The sequence below is a fragment of the Melanostigma gelatinosum genome, assembly GCF_949748355.1.
Source record: "Melanostigma gelatinosum genome assembly, chromosome: 3".
Lineage (NCBI taxonomy): Eukaryota > Metazoa > Chordata > Actinopteri > Perciformes > Zoarcidae > Melanostigma > Melanostigma gelatinosum.
The window spans coordinates 11,105,418-11,121,529 of NC_136636.1; the positions used below are offsets into that span (position 1 = coordinate 11,105,418).

General features: G+C 41.9%; 3 protein-coding genes across 3 annotated transcripts; 1 reads left to right on the forward strand and 2 right to left on the reverse strand.

Moving 5' to 3' along the window:
- Window positions 1-844: 844 nt before the first annotated feature.
- On the reverse strand, window positions 845-4,847 carry LOC306775489 (uncharacterized protein). The gene is made up of 2 exons (XM_079265932.1): window positions 4,639-4,847; window positions 845-3,421 (listed from the first exon to the last, which is right to left on the reverse strand). The coding sequence occupies exons 1-2, from the start codon at window positions 4,817-4,819 to the stop codon at window positions 2,496-2,498; spliced, it is 1,107 nt and encodes a 368-aa protein (XP_079122058.1). The 5' UTR covers window positions 4,820-4,847; the 3' UTR covers window positions 845-2,495.
- Window positions 4,848-5,959: 1,112 nt separating this feature from the next.
- gnl3 (G protein nucleolar 3) lies at window positions 5,960-12,122 on the forward strand. Its single transcript, XM_079265933.1, has 15 exons — window positions 5,960-6,027; window positions 6,225-6,283; window positions 6,459-6,599; window positions 6,734-6,847; window positions 8,049-8,129; window positions 8,220-8,355; window positions 8,436-8,539; window positions 9,160-9,313; window positions 9,463-9,550; window positions 9,766-9,943; window positions 10,059-10,201; window positions 10,399-10,535; window positions 11,083-11,216; window positions 11,440-11,509; window positions 11,599-12,122. The coding sequence occupies exons 1-15, from the start codon at window positions 6,015-6,017 to the stop codon at window positions 11,691-11,693; spliced, it is 1,647 nt and encodes a 548-aa protein (XP_079122059.1). The 5' UTR covers window positions 5,960-6,014; the 3' UTR covers window positions 11,694-12,122.
- Window positions 12,123-12,255: 133 nt separating this feature from the next.
- Window positions 12,256-15,936, reverse strand: glt8d1 (glycosyltransferase 8 domain containing 1). Its single transcript, XM_079265934.1, has 9 exons — window positions 15,635-15,936; window positions 15,375-15,473; window positions 15,051-15,255; window positions 14,814-14,931; window positions 14,624-14,708; window positions 14,397-14,509; window positions 14,122-14,288; window positions 13,912-14,024; window positions 12,256-13,398 (listed from the first exon to the last, which is right to left on the reverse strand). Exons 1-9 carry the CDS (start codon window positions 15,648-15,650, stop codon window positions 13,220-13,222), a joined length of 1,095 nt encoding a protein of 364 aa, XP_079122060.1. The 5' UTR covers window positions 15,651-15,936; the 3' UTR covers window positions 12,256-13,219.
- Between the last annotated feature and the right edge of the window lie 176 nt (window positions 15,937-16,112).

Here is a 16,112-nt window from a genome sequence, read left to right on the forward strand (position 1 = left end):
TTTGGTTGCTTGTCTTTGTTTTTACAGCTCCACACCCATACAGCACATTTTCCCGCATCCAATCCCGACACTCCTGACTTTACAGATTCCTCACATTCATTTATGTTTTTCTTCATATACTACTGTTTTTGTCATATGTTTAGAGCCGCGATGTGACAACATACCACAAGGCTTTATGATGGTTAAGGTAAATTCCAGTTTCCAGTGGTTACTTTAATGACGTTTAATTTTAGGTAGATATATAGTTGGAAAGCCACTTATTGCATTTAATCAATCACTTGGATAATAAACTAAAGAACATCTAGAAAATGTGCCCTTGCAGGTGGCAAATTTAAAACTACTGTCAAGTTAACGCATTAAACACATTGAAATGGAAAGTACCCCACCAGGTGTTGTATAGCTGTTAGTACAATTATAGAATACAGATGATTTACTCGGAACCAATATTTTAGTTGTAAAGATGTAATCTCCAGCAGACATTTTGACTTGTTATAGTGGCACAGGTGTTTCTAATAACATTAACGATGGTGATCTATTCTATTCAAGTTCCCCAGTAAGCAGTGAGCCAACATGCACAATAACATGAGTCATTTTATGTTGATTTACACTTGTGCTTTTCGCACTCTGACGCCAAGATGCCATCTGTGAAAAGGGCACATTTCCTTAAAATATGTACCAAGTGATGATTATTAAAAGTTGTGTGTCTATAAGTAACGTCTGAATGCAAAGACCTGCTCATGCAAAGGCTGGAGGTTATAAAACATTTCATGTTAGATTCTTAAAGCTGTCTCTTTACATATATGCTGTATATATAATACAAGACAATTACAATGGATACTAAATTACTACTTTATTAAAAAATAACATTTAATACGCAATGATACAACACTGTACATTAGTGTGTGTGTGTGTGTGTGCGCAGGGGGAGCAAAGGTGTCCCAGAAGACTGTAAGTGAAGGGCTGCTGGTCAGCTGTGAGGACGTGCTGTAGTTGTCTCATGCTGCATTCATCACGTCCGGAGGGTTCACTAGTGTGCATCAACTGACCTGACACACTCTGAAGGGTTCATATTTTATTTTAGTTCTTCTTGCAGGAGGTTCAGACGCAAATTGTTATTTTTTGAATTGATAATGTCATATTAATGTCTGCAACAAGCAGGGACAAATTCCACAGGAAAAGCCACAAACCCTGAGTTTCTGACTTTTACAAGAGCCGTTTCAAGTCAGACGTTAGTATTTCTGGTACGCCCTCATGTCATGAATGCAGCATTAGTCCTGAGAGGAGGAAAGGTGACTGTAGGGTCGACTGTTCATGGAGTCAGTCCAAGATGAGCAGAGGAACTACCTGATTCCACGATAAACAAACCATCGCCTTGAAAATCGACCACAACCGAGGCCACTCCAAAAATAACCTCACATATGAATGACAATTGTGGTGGAAACACAGGTGAACAGAGATATTTGCAGACTGAAACCCCTGAAGAACCACATATAGATTCAGCTAATACTGTCGGGCCCTATTATAGAGTGAAAATATGCACCGTTTCAGACAGATGCCGTAGTGCATGTCATTAAAAAAACAAAACGCTACAAAATGAATGGTAGATCGAGACCAGTGGTATTTTACAGAATATCGATAGTGGAGCAGTCTCACAATACATTGATCCATATTTCAATGGACAGCATGAAGCACCAACGATGTGAGATGGCAGTGTTCAGCTCTGCAACAATGTAACAGCACTCAGAAGACAAAGGAAGTTAAAACTAGTGTTAGGTCAGGCTTCTCCTAGTTAGTCAGTCGAGCTTACAGTTCATGGGCACATTTCAGTGGCTTTTTGTTAGCCTAAATTTTGTGTCAGTGTTTAATTGCTTCATTAAAAAAATTGAAAAAGACTACTGGCAGTGTTACTGGCAGATGACACACACAAGCTTCATTTGTCAGACCATCAATTCTCTAGTTACCAGTAATTGAGAAAGTGTAGATCACTTCATGCACTGACTCTTAATCTTAGGTCGTAAAATAACGATTACAAGATAGATGTCAAGTATGCAGATTTTAAACTCAAGTGTAAACTTATGGATGTGAAGCGACTGGTTGATAATAAGCCGTGACCGTGTTGAACATTGTTGCATTTGTCAATGCATCTCAGTTTCAAGGCATGTGTGGAAGACTTTGTCATGCTAATTATATGACTATATGGAAAGACTAGATAATTCAGAAAAGCTAGCTAAAAACTCAAATTGTGTCTTAGAGATGCAATACTCAGTGACAAGTACAAAATTAAGTAAATGACATACTAAACTGGCTAATACAAATTATATGGCATGGAGCAGTGTTAGGTTAGATAAGAAACTTTCTCCACGAGTTGCAGAATCCCTAGTTCTTGGACAGTAGGCAGAAAAAAAAAGCCTTGTTTTATTGGCAGCGATTTTAGCTTTTTGTAGGAAGTTTCCCTCATCAATATGATTCACAAACTGGGCTGTTTCACAACAGCATCATTGCCCTGAGAAATATGTTCCCTCGCGGCTATGGGTCTGGAGATGCCTTTTGATTTTGTCAGAACGGCTGAAGCACTTGCCACACACAGGGCAGCTGTATGGCTTCTCCCCAGTGTGGATCCTCATGTGAACCTTCAAGTGAGCCATCTGCGTGAAGCCCTTTCCACAAATCTGACAGCGAAATGGTTTTTCTCCCGTGTGGCTACGCTGGTGCTCCTGGAGTCTTCCAGAAGAGCTGCAGCATTTCCCGCATACTCCACAGCGATAAGGTTTTTCTCGAGTGTGCACTTGTACATGCACGTGCAGGTGGCCGACGTGACTAAACGCCTCACCACAAACCTTGCAGCAAAAGGAAGACATTTGGCCTTGAACTGGGGATTTTTGATGAGGGCAGTCCACGGCATTGGCTCCCTGGTTGCGTATTTGAGAGGCCTGTCCTCTGTTGGCTCCACTTCCATTTCCCTTAACACCAACCATCTGTCCTCCATTCTCCACCCCGATAATGTCAATGTTGTTCTCATTTGAGCAGTTTGGGTTGACTGGTGCGAGTGGCTGGGCGCCGCTGTTGGAAGAAGTCGAGCCTCTGTGGCCTCCTCCACTCTCTACCTTCACGTGCCTCGAGGAGCCTCGAGATGCAGGATCCCTCTCCCTGTTCTCCACGCCTTGACTCTGAGGCTGAGGGAGGTTGGATGTGTGGGGGCCATCCTGAGGATACTCGTTAACAACACGCGGGGGAGTGAACAAGTTCTCTGGTGTGCTGCAAGAGCCGTGGCCACGGAGCTGATCCTCTTCTTGGTTGGCCCGGAGATCTCTTTTATCCTTAATCGGAATGGGGATGCGCTCTTCATGCCCCATGCTGGGACTCCACTCACGACGTGGGTGCTCACCCTCCTCCTCGTCCAACAGTGCCATGGACGGACGATCTGCGAACAAACCCAAGAGGAAGAAGATCAGATGAAAATATGAACTTCACTGTAGTAAACATAACAGTGTACATTGCACAGTGCAACGCTAGTTGAACTACATGGCACTTTGTGTGTTTGTTGATACTTTCAGAGAAAGGTGAACCAGCTACTGCTTCTGGGAATTATCTATTGTGCTGACCATTTACAGGAGGGACCGTGAAGCTGTGGCAGAGCCAACCATGGAAATAGTAATGTGGTGTTCTTTGGTAAAACACTCCTTTACCAGACTTTTTACACCAAAAACACAAAGAGCTGAACTCGCCACCGTGTCATACAATTCTTAGAAACATCCATGTAGAAAAGTGTAACTGTGTGGTGATGCACTGTAACAGAAATGATACTCCAACAAAACCCTGACACATTTAGTTCACGTAGCAAAATAATGCCCTAAGCAATATACTCTTGTTTAATCTATTTAAATATTATACAAAACAGTCCGGGGAAAGCAGGAGTGCGTATATTAGGCAATAATACAGTATGTGATGCCTATAGAAGGTATTCACTCCCTTGATTCTTTAAGTGTGCACTATGTCATTCATTCACAGTATTATTTAACACTGCTAACGGAAAAAAGATTTGTCTACTGTACGTACAAAATCTCTACAAATGGTTTGAAATTAAGAGGGCAATACTTATCATACTCATAATAAATATTTGGCACCTTTAGCAATACTTACAGCAGTTTCAGCCATGGGTCTACTCTGTTGGGGTAGGTAGTTTTAAAATTGGAGTAAACAAACACTATGACACGACAAGAGTGTAGTGTGAATCCGTTTAGTTAGTGTTCACGTGTATCTGTCCTGCCCTGACAAATAAACCGTGAATTAGTACACGGAGTGTGTCAAAACATTCACTAGTGTACAGATATAACAGTTAGCTATATGCTAACCCCGGGTGAAGGCTAGTCGGCTAAACTAGCTGGTTGGCTAACGAACAAAGGTTGCTAACACGCTAGCCGCTCCACAACAATAGCTGCTAAAGTCAACTAGCTCGCTAACGGCTAAAGTTAACTTGTTTGGAAGTGAGGGAACATTACTCTGATACTATTTGTTGTGTTGTTGCATTGTTTCTGCACGCGGTCCTTCCCATTACACGACCTAACGCCAGCCCCGAAAGAGTTGGCAGATAGGACATAAAGGGGCGCCACTGCACCGTTAGCTTTCAGCGGAGCTAACCTGGCCATATTTCAATTCCAGCGTCTCGCAGCCTGCGTCTCAAATGGTCGTTCTCCCGCTCCCTGATCGCTATCTCCTCCTGGTACTCCAAAATCGTGTCCTCGACAGATTTGTAGATCTCCTGCGCAGCAAGCATGAGACGCTCAGTCAAAAATACGTTTAAAAACTGAAGTTTGGTCATTTTTCTTGGGTTGCACAGCGCTCTTGCTACCATCCAAAATGGACCAAAAAGATGCTCGACCCTGTCACGTGACCCGGAGTTAAGTCTTCTTCTTCGCCTCCTCCTTTCACATCGTCCCCCAAAGATCTTCTGTGACACTACTTATTCTGTAGTATTTTAATCGGGTCTCACGTGACAGAACAACGTGCCAGAATGTTGTGAAAGTGCCAGTTTATTTGACATTAATCTATGTCTAAATTTTGAAAACTCTATGGATCTGCAAATGAGTAACTCCCAGCTGAGCTCAGCATATACAAATGTTAAAAGCCGTCTCCTGACTATTTCCTGTCAAATCAATTTTCTCAAAGCATCAAAAAACTATCTTACACCTTTAAATAAAGCCACAATACGTATCTCATGATACATTTAAATAAGTAAAAACTCACGCAAACATAAAACTCCTCCATCAAGTCTAACAGTAGATTTATGTACAGGTCACCACACATCTAAAGAACAACATGCAGTTTTGGTATGTTATTATGTATCTTGTCAAAATAGTTTATCAGCTACATAATTCCAAAAGCATCAGTAAAAAGTATGGATATACAGAGTAAACGGGACGCATAATACTACTATAGTATTATAATATATTATAATATTTAATATTTCTGCAAGCTTTGACATCATTGCATGAAGCTCAAACAAAGCATTCTGCATCGTTGTGGGAAAATGTGCCATCGAAAATAATACAAACAAATACAAACAACCCAGTGGCATAGCTACATGATACATACTGCAGTCTATAATTATTGTGTTTGACATGACCTGGAGGACTGGCTTCCTCGCAATTGATCAAATGGATAAAATGTTGTCGTCTTGTTTTTCATTTTAGATGATATCATCAATTTCCAATGTCACTTCACATTTTCAAATACAACTGAATTGTACCCGTTCCTTTTTAGTTGAATTATGAACTCATGATTCATACTCGTGGAGTAGAACACAAATCCATTTTAACTTTTTGACCAAAATATCCTCAATACTCCAGTCAGTATAAATCTCTCGGATGAGTTTACTATCCTCCAGGTCGGCAGGCGGCGAAACCTACATGTGCGAAACATGCGCCCATCAAAACGGAAATGACGAACCGTCAAACTTGCGCACTTCTCCACGTGTGAGACCAGCGCAGTCACATTGTCAGGTCCGCAGCTCCACGATGAAACGACCAAGTAAGTAAGCCCTGATATGTGCTCATAAAACACATTTTAGGGATTTATTGTTCGGTTAATACTTCCAACCTTACACTACCTGTATTCATCGGTAACAGCCGCCATTGGTCTGTCTGCTTTACCTTCGTTTTTTGACAAAATGTTAATTAAATGTTAGACCCACGTTAATCGGTTTTACTTCTATATTTTGTCTTCAGAGTTGAAGTCAGCAAGTAAGCGGGTCTCGTGTTCCAAACGCTATAAAATACAGAAAAAGGTGAGTGTTTTGACTCTTATTAACGGCACTTTAAAGATAAACGTTAACAGTTTTTCGGTCGATGAGGCCTGTGTGAACGCTGCTGACTTTGCTAATTTATAACTCGTTTTGACTCATTTTAACGTCTACAAGAAATTGAGTTACAATTTCTTTTGGTTTTGTTTTATGCGTTTAGGTCCGGGAACACAACAGAAAGTTAAAAAAAGAGGCAAAGAAGAAAGGAGTGAGTAAACGCGTGAAGAAAGATCCCGGCGTCCCCAGCAGCGCTCCCTTCAAAGAGGAGGTCCTCCGCGAGGCGGCGCAGAGGAGGCTACAGGTCGGCCTCATTTAATCTTCTAACGTAGTTTATCACGACACTTACAGTTTGTTTAAATTTGCATTTTGAGTGTTTTTATGTGTGCTGTGTTGGACTGCTGTAATACTCATCCAACATGTTCTCGTGTCTCAAAGATTGAAGAAGATAAAGAGAAGAAGAGACAAACTAAGATAGTGGAGCGAGCCAAGAAGAGGAAAAAGGAGACTGCGAGTAAAGGATCAGAACCCACGGCCAAGAAGGCTCGGCAGGTAAAAGGGAAACACTGAAATAATCCATCGGTTCATAATGGAGTGGTCTCACCGACGTCACGATCTCCTTAGTTACGAGGTCGGTCGGCCATGTTGGAGTACATACAGAACCTACATGGCGGCGCGTAAACAAGGAAGTGCGGCGAAAATACCATACTTTGAATCACTGGATAGTGCATCAAAGGTTCGCTACCTGGCCAAATTGAAGGTTATTGGTAACTTGGATCCCTATACGATGAGTGCAGATCGTTTCAGTGCCGATCCTACTTATCTTCCATCTGTAAACTACGCCAACATCTACACGTATCTCGTGAACACCCCCAGTCCTTACACAGAAGACGAGCTGGAGTGCTACAAAGGGCTCGACGCTTATAATCAGTTTGTCAGTGGATGGTCCGAGACGTCAAAGCAACGGTCGTCGGGAATTCTCATCTCGTCATTGGGAGGGTAAATATATACAGATCTGGTCAAATATTTAGCAATATTCAATGTTTACTCAGCGCAAACAGACACGTGTGTTTGTTTACATTGTACATGCACGTCATTGTGTGCGTGTGTGTAGGAATTCACTTTCAACTAACTCCTAACTTCACCCCCCCCCCCACACATATATATATATATATACATATATATATATATGATCCGACGTTAAACTCATATCAAGCAATGCTGAGGCTGCATCTCTGTGTTTCGCCTGTTGTACGCGCTCGACACGTCTCTGGTACCGACTGCTGTCACGGGCCGATGAAGCTTCGGTAACCTTCTCATGTAAAAGTTTAATTTATATTTCCTTTATTAAATACTGTTCACAAACGAATTTGTAAATAAAATCACTGACCACTTATAAAGTGATCCGCACATACTCTAGTGTACGCCAAATTCCATTCCTTTATATCTCGAGAGATGCGTGACAGCCATTTCTCGCGATGTCGCTTGGATAGCTCCTTCGTGTCATTTCCTTGATGTGTAATGACCGCTGGCAAACGAAAGAATGATTTCTTGTCTCTATCAGCTCTGCTGCCACAACCAAAGACAGCACAAAAGTTCACCACCGATAGGTTATGCGACTCAGCCGTGCATGCCAGTGGCTTTGTGTGTACTCCAACATGGCCGACAGCTAAACTGTGACGTCACACGAGACCACTCCATTGTATGACTACTGTTGACTGACTTTTATTTTTGCGGGGTCTTGTTTCCATAGGATGTGGTTGAGAAGCAGCCAGAGAAACCGTCTGCCCCCGACAAGAACTCCAAACACTACCTTTGCTCTGAATTAAATAAGGTAAACCTTCCCTATCCCAGTCAGTGTTTTACAGGAGAACAGGAATGGCTTTCACCTGATAATCTTCAGCGTGATCCCTCTCGTTTTCAGGTAATTGATGCATCTGATGTAGTCGTAGAAGTCCTCGATGCTCGGGATCCACTAGGGTGCAGGTGTCCACAGCTGGAGGAGGCGGTGCTGCAGAGGGAAGGCAATAAAAAACTGATCTTTGTTTTAAGCAAAATAGGTAAGTGGACACGAGACACTGCCATGTTAGCTCATCGTCCAGAACACATGAGTGTTCTAAATGTTTGTTCTGTGTTGCAGATCTGGTACCGATAGAAAATGTGGAGAGGTGGATACAGTGCTTACAACTGGAGTTTCCAGTTGTGGCGTTCAAAGCATCAACGCAGATAAAGGACAAAACTGTGGTAGGAGGTGCATTTGATCAAGAACACATATTTAGATTTATAGCGTATAATTGTTTATAAAGACACTGAACTGTCATTTTATAAACCTGTGTCTCAACTACATGCTAGGGGCCGCCAAACTCTATTTTGACCAACGCATGTCCCCCCCCCCCATCCAGCTTTATGCAATATAATTGGAATTTTTAATTGTCGAAATTTAGATCCATTTTAGTTCAAATGTGTGACGGGTCAACTATCAATAAGACTGCTTTAACTTTTGAAGTTGAGTCGGGAAGTGAAGTGTTCTCCTCCCCTCTTACAGTTTGGATTTGTTTATTATTAAAAACAAATGTGTTGTTGTTATGTGGAGGACTGAGAAGGTTGAGCAGCTTGTGCTGTTATAACTGGTTATAACCTCCAAGAGTAACACACAAACCACTCTTATCATGTGGCTCTGTCTCAAGCAGAGCTCTTCTGTAGTGTGTTTGTTAACAAAATAATGTTTTTCAGAAATATCTTCCAATACGTTGTTCAGACAGTGAGAGTTTCAGCCTCTTGAAATGCAAACTAATAAAAACTGTTTATTTGTGGGCGGTACTTTCTTTCAAGTAACTTCACTTTTCTGGTAACGTCTTCCTCAGCAAGCCAGGAAGAGCAGCAGGATCGTGGCCTCCCATGAAGTCCTGGACCGATCCAGAGCAGCGGCCTGTTCTGGAGACGGTTGTCTCACGAAGCTCCTCACAAGTTTTGCTGCTAACAAACAGGATGAAGCGTCACTCAAAGTGGGCTTAGTTGGTAAGCACAGCAGCATCCCTACTTAAAACAGAATTCAGTTTAACATTGTATTATGTTGTCAATTCTGGTTGTTCATTTCTTTGAGTTTGCCCAAAGTACAAAATCTTAATGCTCATCTTTTAATGCAACCTTTCTCTTTTTGCCCTCAGGTTTTCCAAATGTGGGGAAAAGCAGCATCATCAACAGTATGAAGGGGATCCTTGCATGCAATGCTGGTGTGAAGAGAGGCATCACAAAGTGAGTGACTAGGCAAAAAAACATTCGCGCCAACCACAATTGTAGAATTTTCTGTGGGATCAATCGGCAGAACTGGCAATTGCAAGTGGTATGCACATTACTGTGGGATTGAGTTCATATTGTTTGAAGTTCTAATTAGCATATTACTTACTATTAACTACGTACTTTTTTGTAGTTCATCCTAATAGTCAAATGTTGCCTGTTGCCCCCCTCAGATCCATGCAGGAGGTGCACATCTTAAAAAACGTGAAGCTCATAGACAGCCCAGGAGTTGTGGCGTCAGCGTCAAACCCACCAGCCTCCATGTCTCTGAGGAGCCTGCAGGTGGAGGAGGGCCAGCAGAATGTGCTGGAAGCTGTCAGGACTCTGCTGAAACAGTGTGACCACAGCCAGGTAGGAGGAGCTCCCATCACAGGAGAGATGTGTTGAGTCATGTGTGAACTGGTTAGATTGATTGTGATTTAAAAAAATAATAATAATCTGAGATTATGTGTTCTGATGGTTTCAGATCATGCTCCAGTACAACATCCCAGACTTCAGAAACTCACTTGAGTTTTTAACCCTGTTCGCCAAAAAGCGTGGCTATCTGCAGAAGGGTGGAGTTCCTAACATGCAGCAGGCGGCCACAGCGTTCCTCGCTGACTGGACAGGGTGAGTGTTTGTATGAGCACAAAGGGTTGGCAGCCGCAGTGCATCAGTGTGGAAATGAGGACAAAAACGCAAGTCTAGATTTCATTATGAAGACTTCTAATCCAACTCTGATCCCAACACTGTGCCAGAATAGCTGCATTATGTAAGCAGGTGGTGCTGTGTCTCCATTGATCTCACACATGTCTGTGTCCCCTCAGAGCCACGGTGAGCTACCACTGTAAGGCACCGGAGAACCACGGCCTCCCTGCCTACATGTCTGATGCTGTCGTCACAGAGATGCAGAGCGGCTGGGATCTGGACAATTTGAGGAAGGGCAACGAGGAAACTCTGAAAGGTAACGGTGGTGTTTGATGTGATTCCTTCACATATTGTGTAAAGAGCAACACTGCCGCGAGGGGCCTCCACACTGTTTTGACCAACACATGTTCACCCCCATCCAGCTTTATGTAATATAATTGGAATTTTTAATAGTCAGAATTTAGATTCATTGCAAACTATCAATAAGACAGTTTTACCGTGTCAACTTGGCGTGTGAAGTGAAATGTTCGCCTCCCCTCTTACATTAAAAACAAACATGTTGTCACGTCGTTGTAATGTGGAGGACTGAGAAGGTTGAGCAGCTTGTGCTGTTATAACTGGTTATAACCTCCAAGAGTAACACACAAACCACTCTTATCATGTGGCTCTGTCTCAAGCAGAGCTCATCTGTAGTGTTTGTTAACAAAAGAAATGTTATTCAGAAATATCTTCCAATATGTGCATGCTGTGTTATTCAGACAGTGAGTTTCATCCACTTAAATTTCATTTGTGGATGGTGCTTTCTTTTAAGTGACGCTGATGAGCTTTTAGACTCTTTGCTGAAAACAACTTCTGCTTTTCAGGTGTTAAATTCCCGAGCCAGGCCAGCAGCATAGGCTTCATCTCTAAAGGCCCGACTGCAGGTCAGCTGAGTGTCCTCGAGTCCTCTGAAGAAACACCTGTTGCTGCAGAGGGAGCAGCAGAGCAGAATGATGAGGTAATGATAGAAGTTTTTTTTAACTGCAAGACGAAACAGATTCTTCAAATAGTGTAAGCAGTCTGGTCTCCAGGAAATGAGGACAAAAATTCACGTCTTGATTTGTGTATGAAGACTTCTAATCCAACTCTGATCCTGCTGGCTGGACCTTTCTCATTCAAATCACTTTGCATCTGGAGTGTTGTTGGACTTTGAATAATTAAAACATCTGCTTGTCCTGCAGCCTGTACAAAATGCCGAGGAGGCAAATGAAACAGAAGAACCAGATAAACTACAGACGGCGCCACTCAAGAGTAAGTTCTGTTAAAAAGTCCTTTAATTTCTTTATTGGTAAAATATCCAGCTCGTGGGGCTTATTTTTACACCTCGACTTGTCTTCCAGAACAACCCGGCCAGGTGCACTTCCAGTCTGTCGACATCAGCTGCTCTGCAGCGACAACGGATGACGCCTATGACTTCAACATGCATTTTAAATGAGCTCTGCTTCCTTTGTCTGGAGGACATGCAGATGTGGAGTTGTCAGCATACACAAACATGCTGACATACAGGATCACTGTCAGGGTGCCTTTGATCACCTCATGACAGGCAGAGTTGATTCAGAATCCCAGTTTAAAAGGCACTGCCTAGTTGAGTGGTGTTAGGGCGGTGGTTGGTGTTTGTGTCCTGCCTTTAAACTCTGAATCTGGACGACGGTGAGACAGTTTCCAGACAAGGACCTTTATCGTCAACATTTTTCAGTTAACATAATTGAAGTTTGTCTGTGGTCATGTGTATATATCCACCGACTTCTTCCAGATGTTGTTGGTGAATAATCGCTTGTTTTAAATGTCAAGAGGTCATTTGTGTTCATGCCGAATACTGTATATAGACAATGTACTATAAATGTAATAAACCCTCTACAAAGCCTTCATGTGTTTTATTTTTATAAAACCATAAAGTTACACTACAGCAGTTTAATGCTGTTGAAACATTTTCACCACATTTTCTTTGCTTGTGGCTCTTAATTAATTTGCCCTCTTGAGGCAAACTGGCTACAATCTTGGAAATGGAAAATCTTACCAAGTTTAATGATAATCTTTATTTCATGTGCCATACAAAGGATGACCAATATTTACAACAGCAAAGCAATGTGTATAAAAATCCTGACTGAAGGGTTATTATAAACCATGAGAACATTGTGCAAACATTCAATTTCTGCAGAGGTGTAGTTGGCTTAGTGGTCTGTGTAAAAGTCATTAAAAATCACTTGAGTTCAGCATGAGGCAGATTTAGTGTTCATTTATCGCAGTTATTATAAATGATAGGCAGGACGAATCACAATGGCTGTGCAACATTAAATAGCTGCCCTGGATTAACAATTAATCTTTCAGAATAATGGAATTATAGAGGGAAATCATCTTTTTGTAACAAATGCTGCACTAAGAACGTTAAAAGGATCTGATAAATAATGTGTAAATAAGTATACAACTTGCTACTTTTCCACAGGACTTATTGATTGAGGTAATGACTTGATCTGCGTGGCTAATACTGGACGTGCTGTATCGTAGCTAAGGTAACTAAAATCCTCCAGTATGCAAATAAAGTGTCAGTATTCAGCTGCGTGTAAACAAACCTGAACATGGTTGTCGCAGGGTATCGCATTGCTGTGGCCTGGGATTGATGCATACATGTCTATTGAGATTATACTCTTCAAATGCAACACATCTCTAGTCATGTTCAGGATGAAACATGTGATCACAGGGAGGAACACAGTCTATGCCTCTTTAGTGAAACGATCCGCTTTAAACAACATTTTGAGAAGCGTGGCTCAAATATTTCTGCGCTCTAAGCAATAAGATGCACTGGGTATAGAAAAAAGCTGTTCAAGGGAATGTGAGAGTACACAAGTCTACAAATTCGGAGGATAGAAGTGGCGAGTGAAAAGGCTTCACTTAGATCCTGAGATATCACGAGGCGTGCTCCTGCTTGACTGCTCGAAAGTTCCTGAAACCAAATTTTTCAGTCTAGTTGTCCCCTGTGCGCACAGGGTTAAATTTTCCTGTGGGGTCTGGAATGAACCACTTTTCCCACATGTTAGAAAAGGAGGATGTCCTCCCCCAGGGTTTGTAGTGTCCGTTCCAATGGAGGAGCTTGGCAGCTTTCACAAACTGTAGGGAGTAGCGGCTTCCAGCACCTGTAGTGCCTGAAAAACAAATGACAATATAAGTTGTATACTGTCCATCATATATTGAGTCAACATTCAAATATTTTAACCTGAAAACTTGCATCCTTCACAAAGAACAGACAACCTAGGTCAGTTGTGATTTCTATATAATTTAACTGACTAGATGCTTTTACAACAGAAAACTGCCTCAATAAACCTCGACAGGTCCGTTAAAGAAACAGTTCAATATTTTGGGGAGGTACACTAATTCCCAATCTTGCCAATAGTTACACGAGAAGATTGATACCATTGTCGTCCATCAATAAGTTGAACCATTTCTGTAACAACGCTATAAAATCTTCTTGATAATACTTACACAGCGCATGTCTTGTCACTATTGTGGATACTGTCATATGTGGCATTATCACAACAGCTTTCATGGGAAACAATAATTAGGCTTGTATCTAAAATGTGTTGGATATACAGCCAATGGTTGACTGAGAAAACGTGTAATGTATTTTAGTTTCCCTTCAGTAAGTAACCAGAACTTACCAAGATGCCTGACGTGCCACATCGGGTCGATGGTGGAGTGACGTTTGTAGAAAACAACGAGGAGTGGAGGGGTGGTGATACTCTCTGCTAGTGTCTTACTGTACAGATCCTCCCTAAAAGGAAAAACCAACAAATTCAGCTTAATTCTAACAGAAGGAGTCCACTAGCCTCAATATTCACGGATCTTTTTCACCAGCGTAAGTAACATACTGTGTGTTGAGTTCCATCCAGTCCTCCAGCTGCCGGGTTATGTTCTGGTTCCTCCACTCGGTCAGGTTGGCGATGATGACCCCGGGGTTGAAGGAGCACGTGTTGGCCCTCATCCCCAGCTTCTTGATAGCATCCTTCGCGAAGTCCAGGAAACCTATATAGTTATTCTATTGGAGAAGATTCATTATTTGAAATCAAATGTCACTACATTTGCATAATAATATTCATCATGAATAGTTTCTTTTTTTGCGTAACTCAAGGAAGAGATGGCCCACCTGATTTCCAGCACCTCGAATGATGCCCTTAGCAGACGCTGAATCACAGTCATCCGAAAAGGCAGCTGCGTGTCCTGGTTTGAGGTTGGTTTCATAAAGCTCCTGAATGTCCCCTGTGATCCAACAGAACAGGCAAAGTCCATTCATAAAATCCCTTCCAGAGAACTTCTTCTCTTACTGTTAGTTTATGGCCACGGTAGCTCTCTTTCTTTATGGTGGTGTCTTACCTTGTACAATGGTATCGTCATCCAAATAGATCGCTTTCTCTGCTTCAGGTATGAACACAGGTAGATAAAACCTGGCAAAAGTCAACTGACAAATAGACCATCAGAACAAAGGTGGCAAGAAACAACCATTTGTAAACAGTAAACATGAATATTTCTTCTGGCACCGTGATAAAACATTCTGTTGTCTCACCGGTTTGGCAGCTTCCAGCGTCTGAGTGTCTTTGGTTATCTTCCCATTGAGGAGCTCAGGCTGGAAAATAACTATCTTATATTTGACATTTTTTAGCCGCGTATTACTAAGCCAAACACTGTTGGTGAAACAAGGAGATAAAGTTATGTCAGACAATGGTTACTTATGAAATCAAATGAGAATTACTTTTCACACATTTCTCTTCTTCAGCAAGCCATACAAGCTCCATTGTCTTACTTTAGGTGATCCGCTGTGTCATTCAGGGTGACGATGGTGAAGACGACATTGGCTTTACTGTTCTGATAGACACTGTTCATGGCGGCAACCACAGCTCCGAGTCTTTCCTCGACAGCAGTGATGAGGACAGGGATCTCCTCTCCTTTCCTCACAGACTCTAGTTGAAGCTCCGGAGACAACTCGGATTCAAAGGGAAGACTCGCATCTGAATGAAGACATATTTAGGATTTCACAAATTAAATCAGTGACTTTTTCTGATGAGATATTTACAACAATACACTTCATAGTCTGAGAAGAAGGCACAGAGCAACAAGAGAAACATACCTGGGTTTTCCATGTGTAAAATGTCTCCGAGGTTGAGGAGATTTCGTTGGACTATGATCAGGAAGGCAACAGCCAGCAGCAAAAGAATGACCACGTTTACTGAAAGAAACGGTGAAGAACTGATCTCAATGATAGCGGTGGTACACTGTGAAAGACACACGAGTAATGCAGAATATTAATGTTCCTATTTAACTATATTGTTTTACATTCTCACTGCACGATCTAGACATGATAACAAACATGCATCTAGACTGACTCACCTTTCCTCAGTGTCATGATAACGGCCTCATCTGCTCCTCCAGCACGCCTGATAAAAGTTCAAAATAAAACCAGGTGAAAATGTCAAAGTTGATCTGAGTTGATCCAAGTTGATCCAAGCTGTATTAGCTGGCTAGCTACTGAAGACTGACATAAACCAAGGATTGCTGCTGCATAAACACAACGGGACCATCAAACTAGTGGTTTTTAACTGTGTGTTTATATGCTTAAATTAAAAATATATACGGCGCAGGGTAAGTAAGCTACTAAAATATATCGGATAGGACAGCAGCGGCAATTTACGGTACAGCCAAACTGCCAACTCAACATCAACAAGTTGAACGCTCTCCGCCAACATACGCGCACGTAGTAATAGATGCACATGTGTTTGCCTGATTTTAACATTCAATTTGCTTGCTGTTCCCAGCAAATACAAAATTTAATAGTTTAGTGTTGGTATGTATATATGGTTAAATAGCT